The sequence below is a fragment of the Strix uralensis genome, chromosome 7 (assembly GCF_047716275.1).
Source record: "Strix uralensis isolate ZFMK-TIS-50842 chromosome 7, bStrUra1, whole genome shotgun sequence".
Lineage (NCBI taxonomy): Eukaryota > Metazoa > Chordata > Aves > Strigiformes > Strigidae > Strix > Strix uralensis.
The window spans coordinates 34,699,947-34,720,484 of NC_133978.1; the positions used below are offsets into that span (position 1 = coordinate 34,699,947).

The window sequence follows — 20,538 nt, forward strand, 5'->3', positions numbered from 1 at the left end:
TCAGAGCAGATAGTGCACAAAGTCCTGAAGTGGGAAGCCAAGGACTTGATATTTAATAGGTTTCCTTTACTATTATCTCACAATTTCTTTACATTGTTCACCATTTCTAAGCAACTGACCTAAACACCTTAAGAGCTCAAATCTGATTGCATCCTCCAATGATGAATGAATATACGTACAACTTTACATACTTACTAACCTTTTATTGGAGTGCTTCCCATATTAAACACCTCAAGAAAAGAATTTGCATCACTTATCTGAGTCATTATTTCAGGTTAGTGCCCTAATCCGCTGTCTCAAATTCAGTTTAAGAGGTCACTAGATACTCAGAAAACTCTATGACCCAGACCGGACATATGTAAGCCCTGCTTTGCCTTGGTTACTACTTCGTGTTGGGTGGTTTGGAGAAGGAAATCTACAAAATGTTCTGGACATCTTTGCTCCACTATAAAATTGATTTATCTAATGTTAAATTTGTGGGTTTCAGAGCTGTTCAATTAAGATCAGTTTCCTCCTGGAGAACTTAACTGTATGCAGAAGTTGGTGAGCCAGCAAGAAAAGAGACTGGCTAAGGCCAAGATGCTCTTTTAGTTATTGTTACTCATTTGTATTGAAGCAGTGCCAAAGAGCCTTCATCCGGAATCATGACCCTAGGATGGGCTAGTTATGGGGAGGAGCTGGAGGTTAAATGAAGTCTTTTATCAATTATGCCAATTACTCTGCTACCTGAATTAGTACATCATACGACCAGCACTTTGCCCAGTACTGTGCACACCAGTTTTCAGTATTTGATAGTCTGGACAAATACCGTGTCTGAGCTACCAAACGGGGACTGTGCCTACAAAAGATGGTATTGTTTTTACACTTGTGAAGAATGGGCTGAACAACAAAATTATATTCAAACAAACAAAAAAACTGTAGTGTACTTTCAGGTATTTGTATATGCACAAATATATACATGATCCCTTTTTATGAGGCCTAAAGATACTATTGTAATTTTTTTCATTAGTTTCTTTTAGCATTTTGGGCAATGTTACAATGCTTGGGTGTGCAGTTAGCAAGTGTTCTCTAAATGCCTCAGGCTCAAAGCCATGCAAGGATTTGCACAGTAGCAAGAACTGAGTTTGTAAATCCAGGAGTCACCTTCTAGTTCTTTACCGTTGTAGTCTGAGATGCAAGAATTACTCAATTTTTAATCTACTTAATCCATCCGTTTAATTTTTAATCTACTTAATTGTTGTAATAGTGCATGTATACAATTTTAATTTCTTAACCAAAATATCAAGTGGCAGATCTTATTAATATCTGAGTATCATGAGACTTACAATGTTGATCTTATAAGAGTGTCATCTTAGTCTGTCATGTCATGTAAATGAATTTAATTACACAACTTAATCTTCTAACAGTTTTTCACAATTTTTCTCTCATGATGAGTATCCTGTGAAGACTTTCATTATTCTGCCTCAGGCTGATATTGGACTGGAACTCCACAGGTCTGAAATTCCTCAGGTCATTCATCCAATTTTTTTTTACCTGTCAGTATATCAGTTTTCTTCAAACCACGTCTCTGGAATTTTCTTACTAATCAATAAATTAACAAAAAATTGTCAATATGTTGGGGGGTTTTTTTATAGCTTTTTATTTTTTTAAGGATCTCAGCTATGAGTTACCAAAGTCCAATTATTTTAAAATATCTAGTTCCAGCAGCTGTTCTACAGCAGATCTACAATTATTGTCTGAACAGAGTATCACCATGAATACTTTTTTCCTGGTAGGAACATCAGATGGTTTTGGTAAAGACAGAAAAAGAAAAGTGTAAACATTTCACTTCAGCTGCATCATTGCATTTTGCTCCATTTTATCTAGTAATGGACCAGAAACACTGCACCTTTTTACTTCTTCCATGCATTAAATATTATTTCTTCTTAATTCATATCTTAATTCCACTGGCCATAAATGCACGTGTTGGCATTGCCATTTTCCTTATGAAACATGTGCGACTTCCAGCTATTAATTCCCAGTTACCAATATTCCCGGTTTTTGTCCTCTTGTATTCTTCCAGTTTCTTTCACTTTACCAAGTTGCCTGCAGGTTTTTAATCTCTTTTCTATTACTTTTTTTTTTCAGCATAAAGCTACTGAATCTTCATTAAAGAAAACAGTGGCCATCTTGTATCCTGTTACTGCTCATCAGGAAGAGAGATAAGAAGGGTGATAAGAGAATAGTGAGTAAAATTCTTAGCAATTAGATTAATAACATACCTTGGTTTAAATAAAAAAAAAAAAAAAAAATCTATTTACTGCAGTGAGATTATTAGGTTAAAAATGCTGATAATTAAAAAACCTTGAGATTTGGGCTTGCTTCTCATGAATACACTGTGTATGCGTTTGTGCGCATGTCCTGAGGAGGGTGTGTGGGTATATGTGTGGGACTTAAAAATAAACTGTTGACAGTCATTATACAGACTTTCTCATATCTCACAAACCATCTACTAGTGGCCCATGAATCACAGGTTGAGCAACAGGGGCTTGCTGGCCTATTGTGAAGGAGAAATACTGCTCCAGTGTAGGTTTTACACATTAGGAAGTCAGTCTATGAATATTTGCCTTTTTTTTTTTTTTTCTTCTGAGATGAACAGCAATTTGAAATATTTAGTGCAGGTTTTGCTTCCAAAGTGCGTGTCCTCTGTCCACTGAGTATAACAACCGAGCTCAGCATTCAGCAGTCTTCTTGCCAGCAATACTGGCTAGGCATTCACAAACAAGTCATTCCAGTTCCTCTTGTTCAGCACTAAGCCTCTTTAAATGCCCAGTGAAAGAATTTTCCCCTGTCAAATGGTATGTTGCTTCAACTCTTTTTACAAAGATATGATTTCTTAACCTCTTCGCAATATTTTTGTCATTAACATAGACTAATATAGAAAACCTACCCACTAAAAAGTTATCTCCTACCCAAACTACCTCTCTCTTAATAATAGAATGAATCAACATTCCCCAAAAAATAAAAAAAATAAAATTTCTGCATCTTCCATTATTTACCTAGCTACATGTTCATTTCTATTTTCTGCCTTCAAAGGAAGAACCTCTGAAAGAAAACTACTTATCAATTTTATTTGGCAATAAGCTCCCACATTTTCTAAAATCATTACTCGTTAGCTGCCTTTCAGATTTTGTATCTGAAAAGAAATTATACTATATTTCTTGCTCTTGTGTTCTCAACATGGACTATACACCTCCTGAGTATGAGAGCTCTCCATTAAATATAAAGAAATCCTACTGAGCTCCCCAATTCATCTGATGAGCCACAGCTTCTGTGATTCTTTCTTGTACCGTCAAGTTCTCATCATGATGATGGATACTCCTTGACAGCTATTGGCAGATACTCTTACTGCCAGACTTCCTCTCTGCTTTCCACTCTCCTCGAGTCTTCTCTGTTAACTACATCAATGGATATATTAGACTGAGGAACAGAATTGTATTTTCAAGGAAATTTCATGATTCCTCTCAGCTCTTCACTTTGCAACTCCAGCTCACTGCTTAGATATTCAGCCTTGTTCCTCTGCTCTACCACATAAACAACAAGATATTACCACACAGGGACTTCAGAGTCGATTAGAGTGCTCAGAGACACACTCTGCACTCTGACCTATCCCATTTGGCCTGGTTAGGCAACCACCTCATTACAGCCAAGTAATCCAACTTCTACCAAAAAAAGCACATAGGTGGATCACATATGCCTCCTGCCTGACATTTGACACACAAGCTCCAAGGACAAATTCTCTGAAAATCCCAAATGTCTCTTGTTTTGGAGAGCATTTGGTAGTGTCAGTGGAGCATTGGTTTTCTAGCTTTCTCACATTGCCAAATCTCTAAAAATATCCCTTAGAGACAGCTTCCCATATAGCAAGATTATACTTACTAAATTTACCATTTTTTCTTAATTACTTCTAATGAGCTATCTCAGTGGCCATGGGTGACAGCTCAAAATTTTTGCTTTACCAGTATGTTGAAAATGAGAGACAGGTGCCACAGGAAACATCTAGAAGAAGAGGAAATTGAGAACAGTGAACAAGGCAAACGGGAAGGGAGAATAATAGTGAAATATGTGGAACCCCTACCATGGGAAAGCCAAGTAAGGAAAGTGTAGAGGAAAGGAATCCAAATAAAGTCAGGGATACAAAGGTGCATAAATGCAAAGAGCCCTAGGTAAAAGCACTACAAACAGCCTGAAGATAGAATCATAGAATCATTCAGCTTGGAAAAGACCTTTAAGATCATCAGGTCCAACCATTATCCTAACACTGCCAAGTCCACCACTAAACCATGACCCTAAGTGCCACATCTACAGTTTTTTTAAATACCTCCAGGGGTGGTGACTCAACCACTTCTCTGGGCAACCTGTTCCAATGCTTGACAACCCTTTTGGTTAAGAAATTTTTCCTAATATCCAATCTAAACCTCCCCTGGCACAAGTTGAGGTCATTTCCTTTTGTCCTATCACTTGTTACTTGGGAAAAGAGACAAACACCCACCTCTCTGCAACCTCCTTTCAGGTAGTTGTAGAGCAATAAGGTCTCTCCTCAGCCTCCTCTTCTCCAGACTAAACAACCCCAGTTCCCTCAACTGTTCCTCACAACACTCATGCTCTAGACCCTTCACCAGCTTCGTTGCTCTTCTTTGGACATGCTCCAGCACCTCAATATCTTTCTTGTAGTGAGGGGCCCAAGCTGTCAAGCATGCAGATTTATCAAGTTACAGGTATCACCGTCTTTGTTCTACCAAACCTCCCACCTATCTCCTCACAGCTGGAAAAAATCAGGATCTCATGATCTGATTCATTCCCTCAGCAACCTGCATGCAGTCTTGGCAGCTCAAGAAATGCAATGAACAGCAAAACTGAGTGGAGGGCAAGGGTCACCTCCCTCATCCTGCTGACAACATTCCTCCTAATGCAGTCCAGGATGGTACTGGCTGGCTGCCTTTGCTGCAAGGGCATGTTACTGGCTTATGGTCAGTTGGTGCCCACCAGGACCCTCAGGTTTCTTCCTGCAAAACCTCTTTCCAGGTAATAGGTCCCCAGCGTGTACTGACTGGTGTATGAGGTTATTCCTCTTCGGGTGCAGGTCTTTGCATTTCTCTTTGTATTACAGTCTTTTTAAAAGGACAAATCACTCCAAATAAAATACTTAACCTGTATATTCAATTTGCTTTAGGTGGTTGGAATGTGGATTCTTGCATTTTATGTCCTTGGCACAGTAGCAGGTGAGACACTGTATCTATAAAAACTACCACTAGAGGGTGAATTCAGATGAAATAATATATAGGAGATGATGACTGGCATTTTCCTTTACATTGAAGTTGTAGTATGATTTGCAGGTCATTGTATGACAATGTCTATTACTGTGCATAGAACTAATGTTAAAAGGTTCTTCTCTGTTTAAATTTTATTACTAAGAATACAAGAGACATAACGCTGTGCTGAAAATTCACGGAGATGTTCAGTCACGTGTCCTAATTCTATCAAGACAGTGCACGAGCTGTCTTTACCTGACTACTGTATACAAAGAACTGCTCAGCAACAGGGTGCTTTGCACAACAGACAGTGATAAAACATAAAAGTTGAGCATGAGCAAGAGACCCATTTGATCTAGAAAAAGGTACTATACTGAAAGAAATTATTGTTTCATTCACAGTACAAGGTTACTGTGTAGATCTCCTTCATTCCTACAAGCAGAGACACAATGCTTTGGAGTAGGAAGCATGTAGGAGCAATTTTAACAATAACTTCTTAAAAGACTTTTTAAAAAGAAATTGAATTAATCCTTTACAAGCCTAGAAAATGTTGTCAATGGTCTTTACTTGGTTTATCCTCAAATTGTTTATCTCCCCTTGTGTTACCTGCTTCAGGTAATATCCATAAAGGAAACAGGAATGAATCTCAGTTTCAAAATTAATCATAAAATGAAATCCTTAGTTTTCTGCTCTTCACACTGTTGTAGTCTCAAATATATCATCAAGCATAAGAGAGTCCAACATATAAACAAGTTGTTTCTTCTACTCTAGGTAAAGAAGTCTGCTACCCGAGGCTTGGCTGCTTTACAGATGACCCACCCTGGTCTGGGGTACCAGGGAGACTTCTGACAGGTTTGCCCGACTCTCCAGAACATATGAACATCAGCTTCTCTCTCTACACCAGAGAAACAGGAAATAACTCACAGGTGACATTTATTTTTAACATCAAGAACTGGCTAAATATACAAATGGTTGTTAAGTTGTTAAAAAGTCTATGTTAGTCATCACAGGCAAACAAGTCAGAATAAGAAGATAGTTTGAAGGTACAGTACTGAATATACTTTTGGGGTAAAGCACAAAAAGAATGTTGTGAATGAACCGTAGGACACAAGAGCTTTCCTGGCATTTTCCTGCACAAGGATATGGGTTATGGTAGACCACCTTTTGTATGCCTTTAGGTCTCTGAGGAAAGTTGAAGACTCATTCAAATAAACAGCCTTCTGAGTATTCAGATAGGAGAGCAAATACTGCTGTCTTACAGGGAAGCTGAGATAGGAATATATTGTGACTTTTAAAAATAAAAGTCTGAAGAAGATCAATTTTATGCAATTTCCAAGCCCACATTCCACCTTGAAATCTCAGTGACTTTACATTTTTATCTGTGTCTCTGCGCTCTGAAAATAAGACAGAACTACTCAAGTTGCTTACGCCCTGAAATACTGAGCAGAGCAATGTGGAGGAACCTGTAAAATCAGGACCTGGGACCACATCACTTCAGCAAATACTTATGAAGCTGCTAAATCCCTTTCAGGCTCCCAAACCCGCTGTCCCTGAGCTGTACAGGGATGTTTAGGATTCCTCTGGCATGAGCTGTGATGCCATCACCACTGTTGCAGACATCATTGCTTACAGCAATCCTGGTTGCCATGCTGAGAGTCCAACTCAGGCTCTCTAAGGATAAGAAGTTATACCTGTAATAAACTTTTACGATCTGCAGAGCAGGGACGTGTGAGCACACAAGAGACATTCAGCAGCAGGTTACTCAGCACTTCTGTTGTTGATATAAGTCAAAATATACCTTGCACTACTTCTCAGCCACTAAACTTAAATATATCTGTGATCTAGGGCACAGCCCTTCTACACCCAAACTCCCTGAGCTCACATCACAGACCCTGTATTTGTCTGTAAACAATAGACAGTCAGAAATCATTCTCAGAGAAAAAGGAAAGTATATAATTAAGCAGCTTGCAGCAATGCATGAAGATCAGCTTCACCCCTATTCCATACAGTTCTTAGGCTGAAAGAATTTCATACTTCTGGAGTAGCTAATGACAAAAACAGGCATGGAAACATCACCCATCCAGGGGAAAAAAAAAAAAAAAAAAAAAAAAGGAAAAAAGTGTTGCTTAGATGCAGAGCAACATGTTGAAGTCAAAGGTGATGTCAGTAAAACAACAAGCTGAACCAGGAGATGTGGGGCTTGTGGGCTGCTCTCTGTAGGAACTCATCCAACTCAGACCAACAGGCATCATGAGACACTGTGGCCCTTTTAGGTTCTTTCATATTCCGCATAAGGGGGTTCTTCCTATGTTAAGCCAAATAGACAGGAGCAGCAGAAACCACACGGGCAAAATTTCTTTGAAAACCATAGTGCAACTAAGAAAGGTGAGATACAGGGGTTCCCAAGTTCCAAAAATCACAGACTTTGTCCATTCAAGATAGTCCCTTGAGTCCTACAGAGGGGATGACCTAGATGACTTTTTTTAAATGTTTGAAAGTATGAATAGATAAAACTTTTTTTTTTCCCCCCACACAGGTGATCTCAGCAATAAACTCCTCAACCATCCAAAAGTCACATTTTTCCTCACGTAGAAATACCTCCTTCATCATTCATGGATTTGGCAGCACTGGAAAAAAAGGCTGGGTGGTAGAAATGTGCTTGGTATGAGAGAGTATCCTCTGATTTCTATCAGCAGTTGTTAACTACAATCTGTCAGTGTCCTTTAGGCACCAATGTTCACCTTCCATTTTGCAATTCATTAGGTAGTAGCAGATACCAACCAAGAAGTAAATGTCACTCTGGAAGATGCAGCATAGTCAAGGCTTCTTAGACATCTCTTTAGAGTTTCCATCCCCAAACCCTACAGATCAGATCAAAGCAATAAACTGAACACAGATGTCCCCAGCCTCTATAGCAGTGTCAGAGTATCAGAATAGACACAACAATTCAGTGCTTCTCCCATTAGAAGCAACTGAAGTGTCTTTCAGTCAAAAGGCCTTCCTGAGTTGCAAAGCTCAAGTTTTAGTCTACAAACTCTATTCTGGTTCACCACTACTCAGTTCTAAAAAATTCTTTTAAAAAAAAGTAAAAACACCAACAAAAAAATGCTTTTTGTTTGATTAGAGAGTGCAATGAAAGAAGGATTTCAGATATGACATGTGGAAGTTACCACAAAAACAGTACTAAGTGTACTGTGTCAATGACAGCCTCGGATCTGATAGATAAGCAAAATCTACTCTAGTTTGTGCTTCTTCCACCCTGGAAGAGAAAAGGACAAGCTAGAAAAAGACTACCACTGAATACTAAGTTGCAGATCTGCAGCATTATTTTTGTTCATAAATTATGAAAACTTTTAATCTACAATATTAAATTTCCAAATTTTCATTTGAAAAGAAACAACAATTCTATCTGCTTCTCCACACTACACGTTCCAGGATTCCAATGCACTACCTCTTCAAGCTTCTGTTTTCTTTGTCATTCACCTTCAGCTGTTTATGATGGATTAATTTTTTTTTTCCACTCCTTGTTCTTTCTCAAAAATTAAGTGAGCCTTAGTCACAGAAAGCTACAACTGTAGACTTTAATACATTATTCTTCCTGGGGAAATACCACTGTTCTCCACAAGACTGTGACCAGCACTGAAGCAACCAACATGTTAGCTTTCTTTGCTGAAATAGAAACTTTCTACTCTACTCCAAACCTTTACAGTCTGACATGACTTTCTCAGTTTTAAAGGTACTTGGTAAATAAGTCTACTTCCTATGCTATTCAGTTAAACTGCCAACATCCCTCAAAGTCAGTCATATACTGCACATAGAAACTACTATGCAGGTGTGTGGCTTTTCCAAATTATTTGAAATATCTATACAAATGGTTTATAAAGTAAAATATTTTATTACGGTCTTCCATAGCTGATACTTTTTGGGATAAGTTGTTACATTCTGTTTTGTAAGAAGATGTGTATTTCAGCGTGGTACGAGCTACAGTGAAGAGTCCTGTTTAGTAAAGAATGAAAAATTCCATTGTCATATTACCTTTCAATATTTATTCTGATTTAAGTTGAATCTGTTTGTTATTCTGTTTCCTTAAATACTTTGCTTTATGTGTTCCCATATCAGCTGTTACTGGAAGTGGAAAATATCAACTGCATTGCTGTCGATTGGAAACAAGGTGCAAACGGCACCTACATCAGTGCAGTGAACAACATCCGCGTGATTGGGGCTGAGGTTGCTTATTTCATAAAAACTTTACAGGTAAAAGACACAGATTTACCACCTACAATTCTTAACTGGATATAGTGGGGTTATGACGTTGCTGCTTTGATTTTGAATCTTGTCTGGTATGGTCAGACAGTGCTTTAGGAAGAGCTGTGCAATGCATGCAGTTGAGATCCAGCTAATTGTACTAATTATCAACTCTGTAAGGACTTCTCACAGTCACAAAAGACGCAAATTAAACGAATGTGGTTGAAAAGAGGTGCCAATTAATTAAAGACCAGTAGGTGGCAACATTTCCATATGATGATACAGTCAAGAAGGCATTCAATGGAATTGAGGCAAGGCCTACGAGTTCAGTGCTTACAAGTTTTGCCAGCATTATACATGAGTGCTACAAGTAAATTAGTATCTCAGCTTAGCACCACTGAAACGAGCAGGAGCCGGCTCACTTGATAACACCATATTTGCTGTCTACAGGCACAGTAAACTGTCCAGTTGACTTCTAGTTGTGAACTTCATGATCCTGAAGGCAAGTGTTCACATTTATACATGTAGTGCAGAACTGCTCAGTTGCAAGGTTTAAGAGTATCAGCATTTCCTGCTGACTTCAGAAGAACTCGTGAGTACTTAAAACTGCTGAAAACCAGAACGCTGCCTGGTTGTGGACTTGATCCTGGTCAGGAGGAGTTCATCTTAAAGTCCTGCAAGAGAGAGTTCAGAGCCCACAAGGCAAAGTGCCAACTTTGCAAGCACCTGAGTATCAAAAAACACTTCCCCAGAACCTGTTGGGGTAAAACCTACTGCTGCTACCTAGGAAACTCATATCCAGCCTCACACGTGTTCTTCTGTAACTTTCTTCTTTGTATACAAATCCCAGGTCACCTGAAGATGGGTTCAGGTTATCGTTTAATATCTCTATTACTGCACCTTTTGCAGTCTAGGTTTCTGTTTCTTCCATTACAAAAATGCATAAATGATCCTTAGACTTTCTTGTCTTTTCCCCAATTTACAAACCTCTAGAGTTTGACTTTAGGAAAAGTTAAGTTGCATTGTAAATGGAAGTACTGCAGTAAAATATATTCAGAGGAATCTGCTGTCTAACAATAAAGGTAGACAGGCCAATACTACACATCTTCTTTTATCTCGGTACACGTACGACAAAAGAAAACCAAACTTATTGAAAAAAACTCAAGCAATTAACAACCAATCCTTGTTGTATTTGGTCACTACAAAACCTAGGAAATCCCTGGATGAATCATGACCCCTGCATGCAGCCTACATGCTGATTAATCCCCATTTCCACCTTCAACGCATGTGTAATATCTCAGCAGTGCAGGTCTTGTACAGGTGACACTTGGAAAAGAGAACTCACCCCACCTAAGCCTGTCAGTGAAAATATTATTGAGTGATATGATCGTGTATTCTAAGCAGACACATGAAGAATAGACATGATAAAAAAGGGCTCCATAATAGTGTAAATAAAGAAAAAATAAGATCATTTTGATGAAAGATTAAATTAAGGGTTAATCCAAATGAGAAAGAAGGTTTATATTTTGTCACTAAGGGTAACTGAATACAGAAACCTTATGCCAACACTACAACAGCAAATCCATCATCACTAGGCATTTAAAATTCTAGATTGGATAATTTTCTATCAACTCTTAGTGTCATTTAAACAATAATTAACTCAAAGAACTCATACCCTGTTCTCTATGCCCCACCTGGAGTACTGCATTCAACGCTGGGGCCCCCAACATAGGAAGGACATGGACCTGCTCGAGTGGGGCCAGAGGAGGCCACGAAGATGCTCGGGGGGCTGGAGCACCTCCCCTGTGAGGACAGGCTGAGAGAGTTGGAGGTGTTCAGCCTGGAGAAGAGAAGGCTCCGGGGAGACCTTAGAGCGGCCTTCCAGTACTTAAAGGGGCTACAGGAAAGGTGGGCAGGGACTCTTGATCAGGGGTGTAGGGATAGAAAAGGGGGTAATGGTTTTAAACTAAAAGAGGGCAGATTTAGATAAGGAAGAAATTCTTTACTGTGAGGGTGATGAGACACTGGAACAGGTTGCCCAGAGAAGCTGTGGCTGCCCCCTCCCTGGAAGGGTTCAAGGCCAGGTTGGACGGGGCTTTGAGAAACCTGGGCTAGTGGAAGGTGTCCCTGCCCATGGCAGGGGGTGCGACTGGATGATCTTTAGGGTCACTTCCAACCCAAACCATTCTGTGATTCTGCAAAGTCAGTCTAGATGTTCCCAAAGGCCCATAATGTAAGACACCCTCTTTGCTTGTTATTTAAAGCCTGTGTTCTTGTCTCCCACCACCACTACCTTAACGATCAGAAAATCTTCAGATACTCCCCTCACGAAATCCATTTAATTGGCCACAGTCTGGGAGCACATACTGCAGGAGAGGCAGGAAGAAGGATCCAAGGCATCAGACGGATAACAGGTAGGCTGTTCACCAAGGTGCAGAGCACATTTCTAAAGGGAAGAAACTTGCAACATACTGGTCTGTAGACGGAAATTAAATTATTGGCAGTGCTGGAAACACCTTGCATAAGAGCAGGCAAACTTTATGCTTCTCAGAAACAAGGGTAATTACTACATCTTCTTTCTCTAGTTTGGTTAAAAACTCTTTAGTGGAAGGACAAAGATAGGTAATATGTTTGTAGCATTACTGTCATTCACTGAGTTACATAGCACCTTACACAAAGGCAAAGCAACATACCAAGAATCCTTAGTTTTTCCTATTTGTAAAGCTTTACAGTCCAGTAATAAGCTCACAGGAAATAAAATGTCTCATAGTAATACAATGCCATTATATATTCTATTGGAAAATATTTTACTTCTGTTGCAATAAGTTTGCAGAAAGGTTCACAAAGCCACATTATTGCACATTTTTTTCAGTTTAGCTTTGAATTCACATCATTATTATTCAACATGCCTCATACAATACTGAATATCTGATGTTGTAAGTTGACAAAAGACACATTAATATGGGCAACACTTCTCTCCCTCCCCCAACCAATAAATGTGGGGTCTTTTTAGGCTTAGACCCTGCTGGACCTTATTTTGAAGGTACACCTCCTGAGGTGAGACTGGATCCTTCAGATGCAGATTTCGTTGATGTTATTCACAGTAATGCTGCTCACCTTCCTGCCATAGGTAAGTGTTCATGTGCAAGTAAATATCCACAGGGATGGGTATGTCACCACGACACTGACAGCATCACATGTGTATCTCAGGGCTTGGAATGTATAACACCACCGGTCACCTGGACTTTTACCCAAATGGAGGAACTGTGATGCCTGGATGCACCGATTTAATGCCAGAGATGAAACAAAGCAATTTTGAAGTTATCATTGCAGGTAAACATACATTCCCATCATGCATAGTACTTTATTTGCATTCAATCCTGAAATGTGAACTGTGAAAATAACTGTCTGTTTGGGAGAAAACTACAAAACAAAATTGATTTTTGTCTATTTACTCATAAATTAGAAAAGAAAATAAGAAACAATAAAGGCTGCATCAGAACAGTGCTCCCCAGGAAACACTGTAGGGAAAGGAGGTATAATACAGGCCTAAGCTTTGCTTCTGTAATTTGAAATTGCACATGCAGAACATAAAAAGTCAGGGAACAGAGAGTCTGCAAGTCCAACAACCCAACAGCCCCAGCTGGAGGTTCTCCAGGCTGAGATAGGCCAGTGTCATGACCAAACCTGTGGCACAACACCACCACCTTTGTTTTCTTGCAGATGCTGCAAAGAGAATCTGACACCCATAAGGCATGAATTAGGCAAAAGCACTCGGCATTTCCAGGGACTGTACACACCTCACCTCTCCACAGACTTTGGAGAGGTTGGCAGAAGGCTCATGGATTCTCCTTGCTCTATTCAGCCTTTTAGAACTGTAATTAATATCATCTTGCTGTGACCTCTCATATTTATGTATATATATATATACAGCCATCTTCTTAAAATGGACTAGTATGCCATAGCAGACCAATGCATCTCACTTGAAATCTTGGGGTAACTGGCACAGAGTTCTCCAGAGAAAGCCCAGACAAAACAGTAACTTCTACTGCAACTAGAAATGTAAATTCAAATGAAAAGTGATTAGACGACCACACTGCTGTTCTGTTCCATGCCTCGGCTGTTTCCATGGTAGGGCAAGGACTACTCTTGTACGCAACAGATTATTTCACAGATGGTCATAAACTTTGTTTCAACAGACGCTACAATCATTGGGGGATGTCATCACTCACGCAGCCATGAGTTTTATTTTGAAAGTATCCTCTATCCCACTGGATACCTTGGATATCCCTGTGAAACATACAAATCCTTTGAGTCAGTAAGTATATCAGCTCAGGAGTGGGTGAGCTGTAAAGAAAATAATCCAGATTTCTACATTCACAACAGGTCCTGCTACATACACAGAGTACCTGGATGTTGGTTATTGTGCTCTCATGGCATGGTTTGGTAGGAGGAACTGCAGTGAGGCACCACACACAGTGGCTTCATCAACTATTCCACTCTGGAAAATAAATCCTGAAGCACAGATGATACCAACAAATAGGAAAAAAAAAAAAAATTAAACCCCATACAACTCTCATCCTAAACCTTTATGCAAAGAGCACATAGGTTAGATGTATCCACCCTACCAATTCCTGGCTAGAAGAAGAGATGTTTGCAGCCTCCAAAATCATTGACTCTTCTCTAATTTACACTGGGAACTGATTAGAGCACCTAAATAAATGCACTTATGAATTATGTTCCTTTTTTTCCCCTTCCATATTGTGTTGCAAAATGGATACAGGCAAGTTCCCTCCCACTGGGAGGGTAAAATTGCCTTATATTTTGTCCTAGACTCTAACTGAAAAATTATTTGAACTAGGAAGTTTCAGACCATCATCTACACAGGTATTAAACCTGCTCATTCCACACCTGCTTGGTATGCATGGGTGCAGAAGCCATTATCTGAAACAAGTTTATCAGGGTTTGATGTTAAGATATGACAACATACAGCACTGCCACAGCTTTGCAAGATCAGAACAGCATCCTAAGCCTTAATTTAGTCAGAACTAGGATGAAAAAAAATACTCCTCATTAACTGATGCTCTTATTTTCCCTAGGGAGACTGCTTCCCATGTTCCCAGGAGGGATGTCCAATGATGGGCCACTATGCTGACAGATTCCCAGCTAAATTGAAGAGGGTAAACCAAAAGTATTTTTTAAATACAGCAGCAGACCCACCTTTTGCTAGTAAGTGGAGGAGGTTTGTTACAGTTGATAATGCGTTTGAAAAATTATTGCCTTGCTGTGATTTACAGTCATGTGTTTCTGTTCCTTCTGTAAGTGCCAACATCTCTGTCAAAAAATGTTACATTATTTATCAAAATTCAAGCTCAACAAGTCTTTCATTGAGAACATGAATGAATTCCAGTTAGGGAAAAAAGAACTTTCCAGTATACTAGCACGTCTAGATCCCTCATATCACTGACAATCTAGTTGTATTTTGCTTTTCTTTATGCAGCTTGGAGACAAAAAGTATTTGTCAAACTGTCTGGTGTAAAGAAAATGAAGGGGGATATAAACCTGGTGTTCCATGACACGGAGGGGAAAACAAAAGAATATGAAATTGCCAGGTAAGATAAATTAATATTTCCTGATAGCATTTAGTACTGCTAAGCTTATCTACCCATTATCCAGATATTTAAGCAGTGCAAACACTTATTGTGTGTTGCAGATGTTCTACTGAACATCAGATATGAAAAAAGTTATTCCATAGATAAGACCTATAAGGGCAGACAGATGGTTGCATAAAGGAATGCAAGTCACTTCCTTTCCATGGATTATGTGACTTTACAATAAATTAGGAATACAGTTTGATGGGAGAAGTGCTGTGTTTCTCTGAGTTGCTCTTAAAAAAAAAATAAATTTACACCTTTGGAATGCACATAAGTGCTCACCCATTACACACGTGCTTTAGCAGCTGCTCCCATGCTAGCGTGGCATCACACGTGTCAGCATACTCACTCCACATGCTGACAAGACTTTCTGCTCTGCCAGCATCTTGCTGTATGATCTCAGGCAAGGCAATCCTGTGCCTGAACTTATCAAATTTGCTAAGTGGGTACCTCTTTCCTCCCTGGGATATATTAAAAGCCAATACTAGTATATAAATGGCACATTTATATAGTCTGGCCAGTGAGCTTCATTCACAGCTTGTATCATCTCCCACTGACTACCAAAAGAGCAGCTCCTACTGTCTTCTGTACCTGCTCTGAAACAAGCGCTTCCACACGCTACCAAGCGTTCCCACCATCCTGTGTGCACGTGCAGACCAAAGCCTCACAGATGTTCCCAGCTCATCTATAAAATCCTCCCTGAAAATCTCACCTGGAGATTTTCTCAGCACACTTGGGCACTGGAGACCATCCCAGCCTCACCTTATCATCTCTTGGTTGTCTCCTGCCACATGCGTATTTTAATTTTTCAGAATTGTTTTTCATTCTCTCCCTGTTCAGAACTCTCCCAGAGTCCTGGCCCAGTGTCCTGCGCTGTTACAAAGAACAGCAAAAGTGCAAATTTCTGTTGTAACAAAGGGGAAAACTCAAATCTTGTGGAGAATGTGGCTTAGTTCAGTAGTCTCTAAACTGTTAAATTTAACATTGCTATCTTCATTCTATTTGCAGTGGAGTCCTCTCTCAAGACCAAGTTTATACAAAATACCTTGATGTTGAAATTAACCCTAAAAATACTAAGAAAATTGAATTTCTCTGGAATAAAACCATATTTACTCTGCTCTGGGCAAGATTGGGAGCAGAAACACTCAATATAATTCACGGAGAAGATGGACATGCGTAAGTATATCCCATTTACAGGTCAAAATGAATGGGAAAGGAGTGCAAAAGCTTGGGGAGACAGGATTGAAAATGGTCTTAAATTGAACACATAGTTTGCAATCAACAGTGTGAATTTCAGTAAGGACAAGATCTTACACTTTGGACAGAAAAATCAAATGTTCAAGTACATACCAGGGAATAACTGTCTGGAAAGGAATGCAGCAGTGAATAATTTGGAATGTATACTGGCTTGCCACAGCAAAACAATTACAAACCAAGATAAAGCAAGTCTCATTCCCAGGTGCTTTACCAGGAGTATTGTATAGAAGATCCAGGGAGTAATTATTCTAAATTGAATAACTGGGGTAAGACTATAACCAGAAGCAGGGTCATTTTCAAGTTTGGAGAGTATACTTCAGGAACAAGGCACACAGACTGAAGTCTGGAAAAATAGGAGAAGAGATTTAGAAAACTTGATCTGTATAGAGCAGCTGAAGGAAATGTGTTTCTTAATAAAGAAAAGCCCAAAGAGGAATATAAAAACATATGCATAAGCTGTTTGTGAAGGGTCACAGTCAACTATTCTACACATCCACTGGGTTTAGGTCCAGGTTTACTTGATGTATTTTACAACAGAAGAAATATTGGTTAAATATTAGGAAAAACACTTCCTTATAGTTTGGCACTGGCATGGATCATTTAGAGAAACTGATTAAATCCCTTTCAGCGTGAGCTCCTAAAAAAACAATAAAAATAAAAGCTGCAAAGCTTTGACTGGGGCAATCTAGTTTAAATAATCTAGCCTAAATAATGGGAGCGTAACAAGACTCCTTTCTGACTTTTTATCTAGAGCTCTATATTTGTGAATTTAGAGATTAATTTTAGTCATGTATTAAAACTCAGATTTTACAGCTGGTCCCTAAAAGAAGGAACTTCACCTTGTTATTGTTAGTATGCAAATGCTAATATTCTGTACAGCAGGTTTAAGGAAGGCTTAAATGCGAGTATGGATTGAGCTAACAATCCTCAAGGTGACAGCTGACAACATTTCATTTTTCTTTGTGGGAAAATAGATAAATAAATCTTGATTCAAGCATTTTTTTTTCTTCTCAGGTCAACTTTCTGTGGCCATGGAACTGTGACATATGGAGTTCCCCAGTTACTCACCCCTTGCTAGAGGTCACTGAGTACAACTGTTCCGTACACAGCAGCTGAGCAAACCATCAGTCTGGTGCATGGGAACGCTGGTACACAAGGTTATTAAAGCAAAAAAATCAAACTGCCTGTTGCTTTCTTTATTTTTCTTTTTTCAGCTCTTTGCAAACACACTTGTCAATATTTTTTCTTTTTAACCAAGTTTATTGTGCTTGTAACTATGGAAGCAACTGGAAATCATATATGCTAAAACCCATTTATAACACTGCACACTTACTCTACTAGTGCCTCAAGGTAAGAACTATTTCCCACCATATTGATAATTTGCCAGATTTTCTGTCTACCCAACCCTCTTGAGGCAGCACATTACCTCAGCATGCCCCTGCGGCTGGGAATGGTCCCAAATGCCTCCTTTCCACAGCCTACACTATTGCTCAAAACTTTCCAGCCCCACACAAGAGCCCTCATACGATGCTGTGGGTGAGGCAGGAACAGAACCAGCATATTTCTTCAGCAGGTCAGAATGGCCCTTTGTACACTGCACCTTCATGGAAGCAACAGATGGAGGCAAATCTCAGGTGTTCCCTGTTTTGGAAGAAACTAAATGGCTGAATCACAGCACCTGGCTTCTGTGTAATTTCAAACATGTACCTTTGCTGTGGCCACTGACAACCCTGGAGAGAAAATCTGACTTTGAATAACTCCAGGCTTTGCAAAACCTGGGATTGACTATTTTGCATTGAAATGAACACTACTGCTCTGCAAAGAATGGTGTGAGCGAGCCACCTGGAACTTTATTTTTCTATGTGTAAAAAGCAAAATAAATTAATGAATAGGAAAAGTTAATCATTTATCCACTCCCATTTCGCCATGTTTGATAAATTATGTACAAGCACTTGGGCAGATAAACTTCTAAGAAACAGGAGTAGAAGTGCAATATTAAGAACATATTTATAATGAGCATAAATACCTGAACGAAATATTTTTTTAAAAAAGAACAACAGTCAGTGTTGTATCCTTGACTAAATGCTAACCAAGCCTTTATGAAATTAGAAGCATTATTAAAAACAAGTCTGATGTTCAGCCAAGACAGGTCTGCAGTCCTGAGTACTGCAAGTCCGCGGGGACTTGACAGGTGGCAAGGGAAGCATGTACAATGGCGGGAAGCACCACGCAGTGCCCCAGGAGAGCGCCACGGAGTTCTGCAGCACCAGAAACCCAGTCCTCTCCCCTCTGCTTGCTTCCTATTCAAGACTACAGCTTCTTTAGGACTGCAGAAATATAGCTGGGCCTTTATTTATCACTTTCTTTCTCAAAAGCTGTCTTGCTTCCAACAGCCCCTGACTGTGAGGCTGCAAGGACCAGACGGCTCCTCCAGGCACAGAGAGCAGCCTGCATCGTACTGAGGCACATGCATCCCAGTCCTACCTCTTCTTCCCAAAGGAGAGGCAAGCAGCTGAAACCCATCTGACCATGGCCTAGGACATTGTCTACTTATTCAGTTTGCCCTCTGTTATTACTGTGTTGCATAAGAGCAGCAGACTATGACAAAAATCCTAACACGAATCTTTTCCACCAGCTCTTAAATTAAATGGGAAAGACAGTTCTCCCCTTGTTTTGCACAAGTGTTAAAACTTACCAGTGTACTAGGGCATGTATTGATTCTCCTGTATCACTGATATGAACAGATTTACAAACTAAAATACTACTTCAATTAAGGATGGGAGCACTGAACTCTAAATTTCTATCAAAGGTGGTATTTTAGAAAAATTAAAAACTTCACTACTATAGAAAGAAAAAACCCCACTAGCATGGATGATAGCAGTATAATACCTGTACACACAGCTGGTATCCATTTGGTTGTTCCCAGAGGCAGAGATTAGGGAATGTCAGCTTTGCAGATATGTGGCCATAGCCAAAAAGCATAACCAAGCTGACAAACTTTCCAGGTGAAGAGTTACCTGAGGTCCAATTTCTTCTTGAGTTACTTACAGCCTTCTAGAGGTCCTGTTCATTTGCACAGGCTGTTTTTCACCTTCTAGTTGATATTTCTAGTAGAACCTACTGAACTCTGTAACATCACTACACAAAGCAGTCGTGTCACAATGTCTGGGGGAATTTTGTATGTTGTGTGTATATCTTTCCAGTATGTTTCCTCTCAGTTCATCAGTCAGAGAAGGGCTTTCTTGAAACTTGGGTTACATGGGTAGTATAGAAACAATCCAAAGGGGTAGACATTCGTCCTTCTACATCTACTTATTTCATCAAGGAAATGAAAGGGACACCAGGAGAAGGTCAGACACTTTCACTATGAAAAGAAATACCAGGGCCACCAAGAAGTTTTCCTAAAGGAATAAAGCTTTGCCAAATTGAACTGATGTCAGGAAATGGGCATAAAAGACCCAGAAGCACAGGAGCATTCCACATCCAAAGTCACTTGATGGGGGAAGGAAGGGGACTTAAAAATCATGTTGTTCCCTACTAACTCCCCCAGTAGACCCCCTACATGCCAGCTACACAACACTAAAAACAAAAGCCTTCCCAGCCAAGACAAGCCACTAAATGCACTGCTACACAGATCCACGTAATTCTCTTTAATGTCCCACTCTTGATGCGTTGCTGCCTGGGAATGGGAATTGCCCTACCTCTGGAGCTCCAATCCTATTCTGGGCTTCAGCACACCAATTCAAGAAATCTATGTCCATGGATTTTGGAGTTTTCAAAGAAAACCACCATTAAAGTTGTTTTCCAGCTTAGCTATAAACTATAATCTGAAATAAATGTTCCTATCTTTCTGGGAACTTTTCCAAGGATAAAGCAGACTATAAAAAGTACATGCAAAGTTTGCACATTAGTGCATGGAGCTTCAAGGCTGCATTGTAAGTAGTTCAGGTTTTGGGGTTTTTCTTTTACCTCATCAGGTACATGTCTTCCCAAGACACAGCAGTATAAAGGGGAATGGCAGCTCACATAAGGCGTCCTTACGCTAGTTCTAAAGTAGCTACTACAGATCTGGTTAGAAGCATAGCCTTAAC

The 20,538-nt window shown here is 39.6% G+C and overlaps 1 protein-coding gene across 1 annotated transcript; it reads left to right on the forward strand.

Annotated features, from left to right (window-relative positions):
- The first annotated feature begins 4,002 nt into the window (after positions 1–4,002).
- LOC141946199 (pancreatic lipase-related protein 2-like) lies at positions 4,003–17,525 on the forward strand. The gene is made up of 13 exons (XM_074875658.1): positions 4,003–4,131; positions 5,213–5,261; positions 6,063–6,217; positions 7,828–7,953; positions 9,411–9,545; positions 11,842–11,950; positions 12,550–12,666; positions 12,747–12,869; positions 13,736–13,854; positions 14,636–14,765; positions 15,037–15,148; positions 16,199–16,366; positions 17,462–17,525. Exons 1-13 carry the CDS (start codon positions 4,003–4,005, stop codon positions 17,523–17,525), a joined length of 1,536 nt encoding a protein of 511 aa, XP_074731759.1.
- The last annotated feature ends 3,013 nt before the right edge of the window (positions 17,526–20,538 follow it).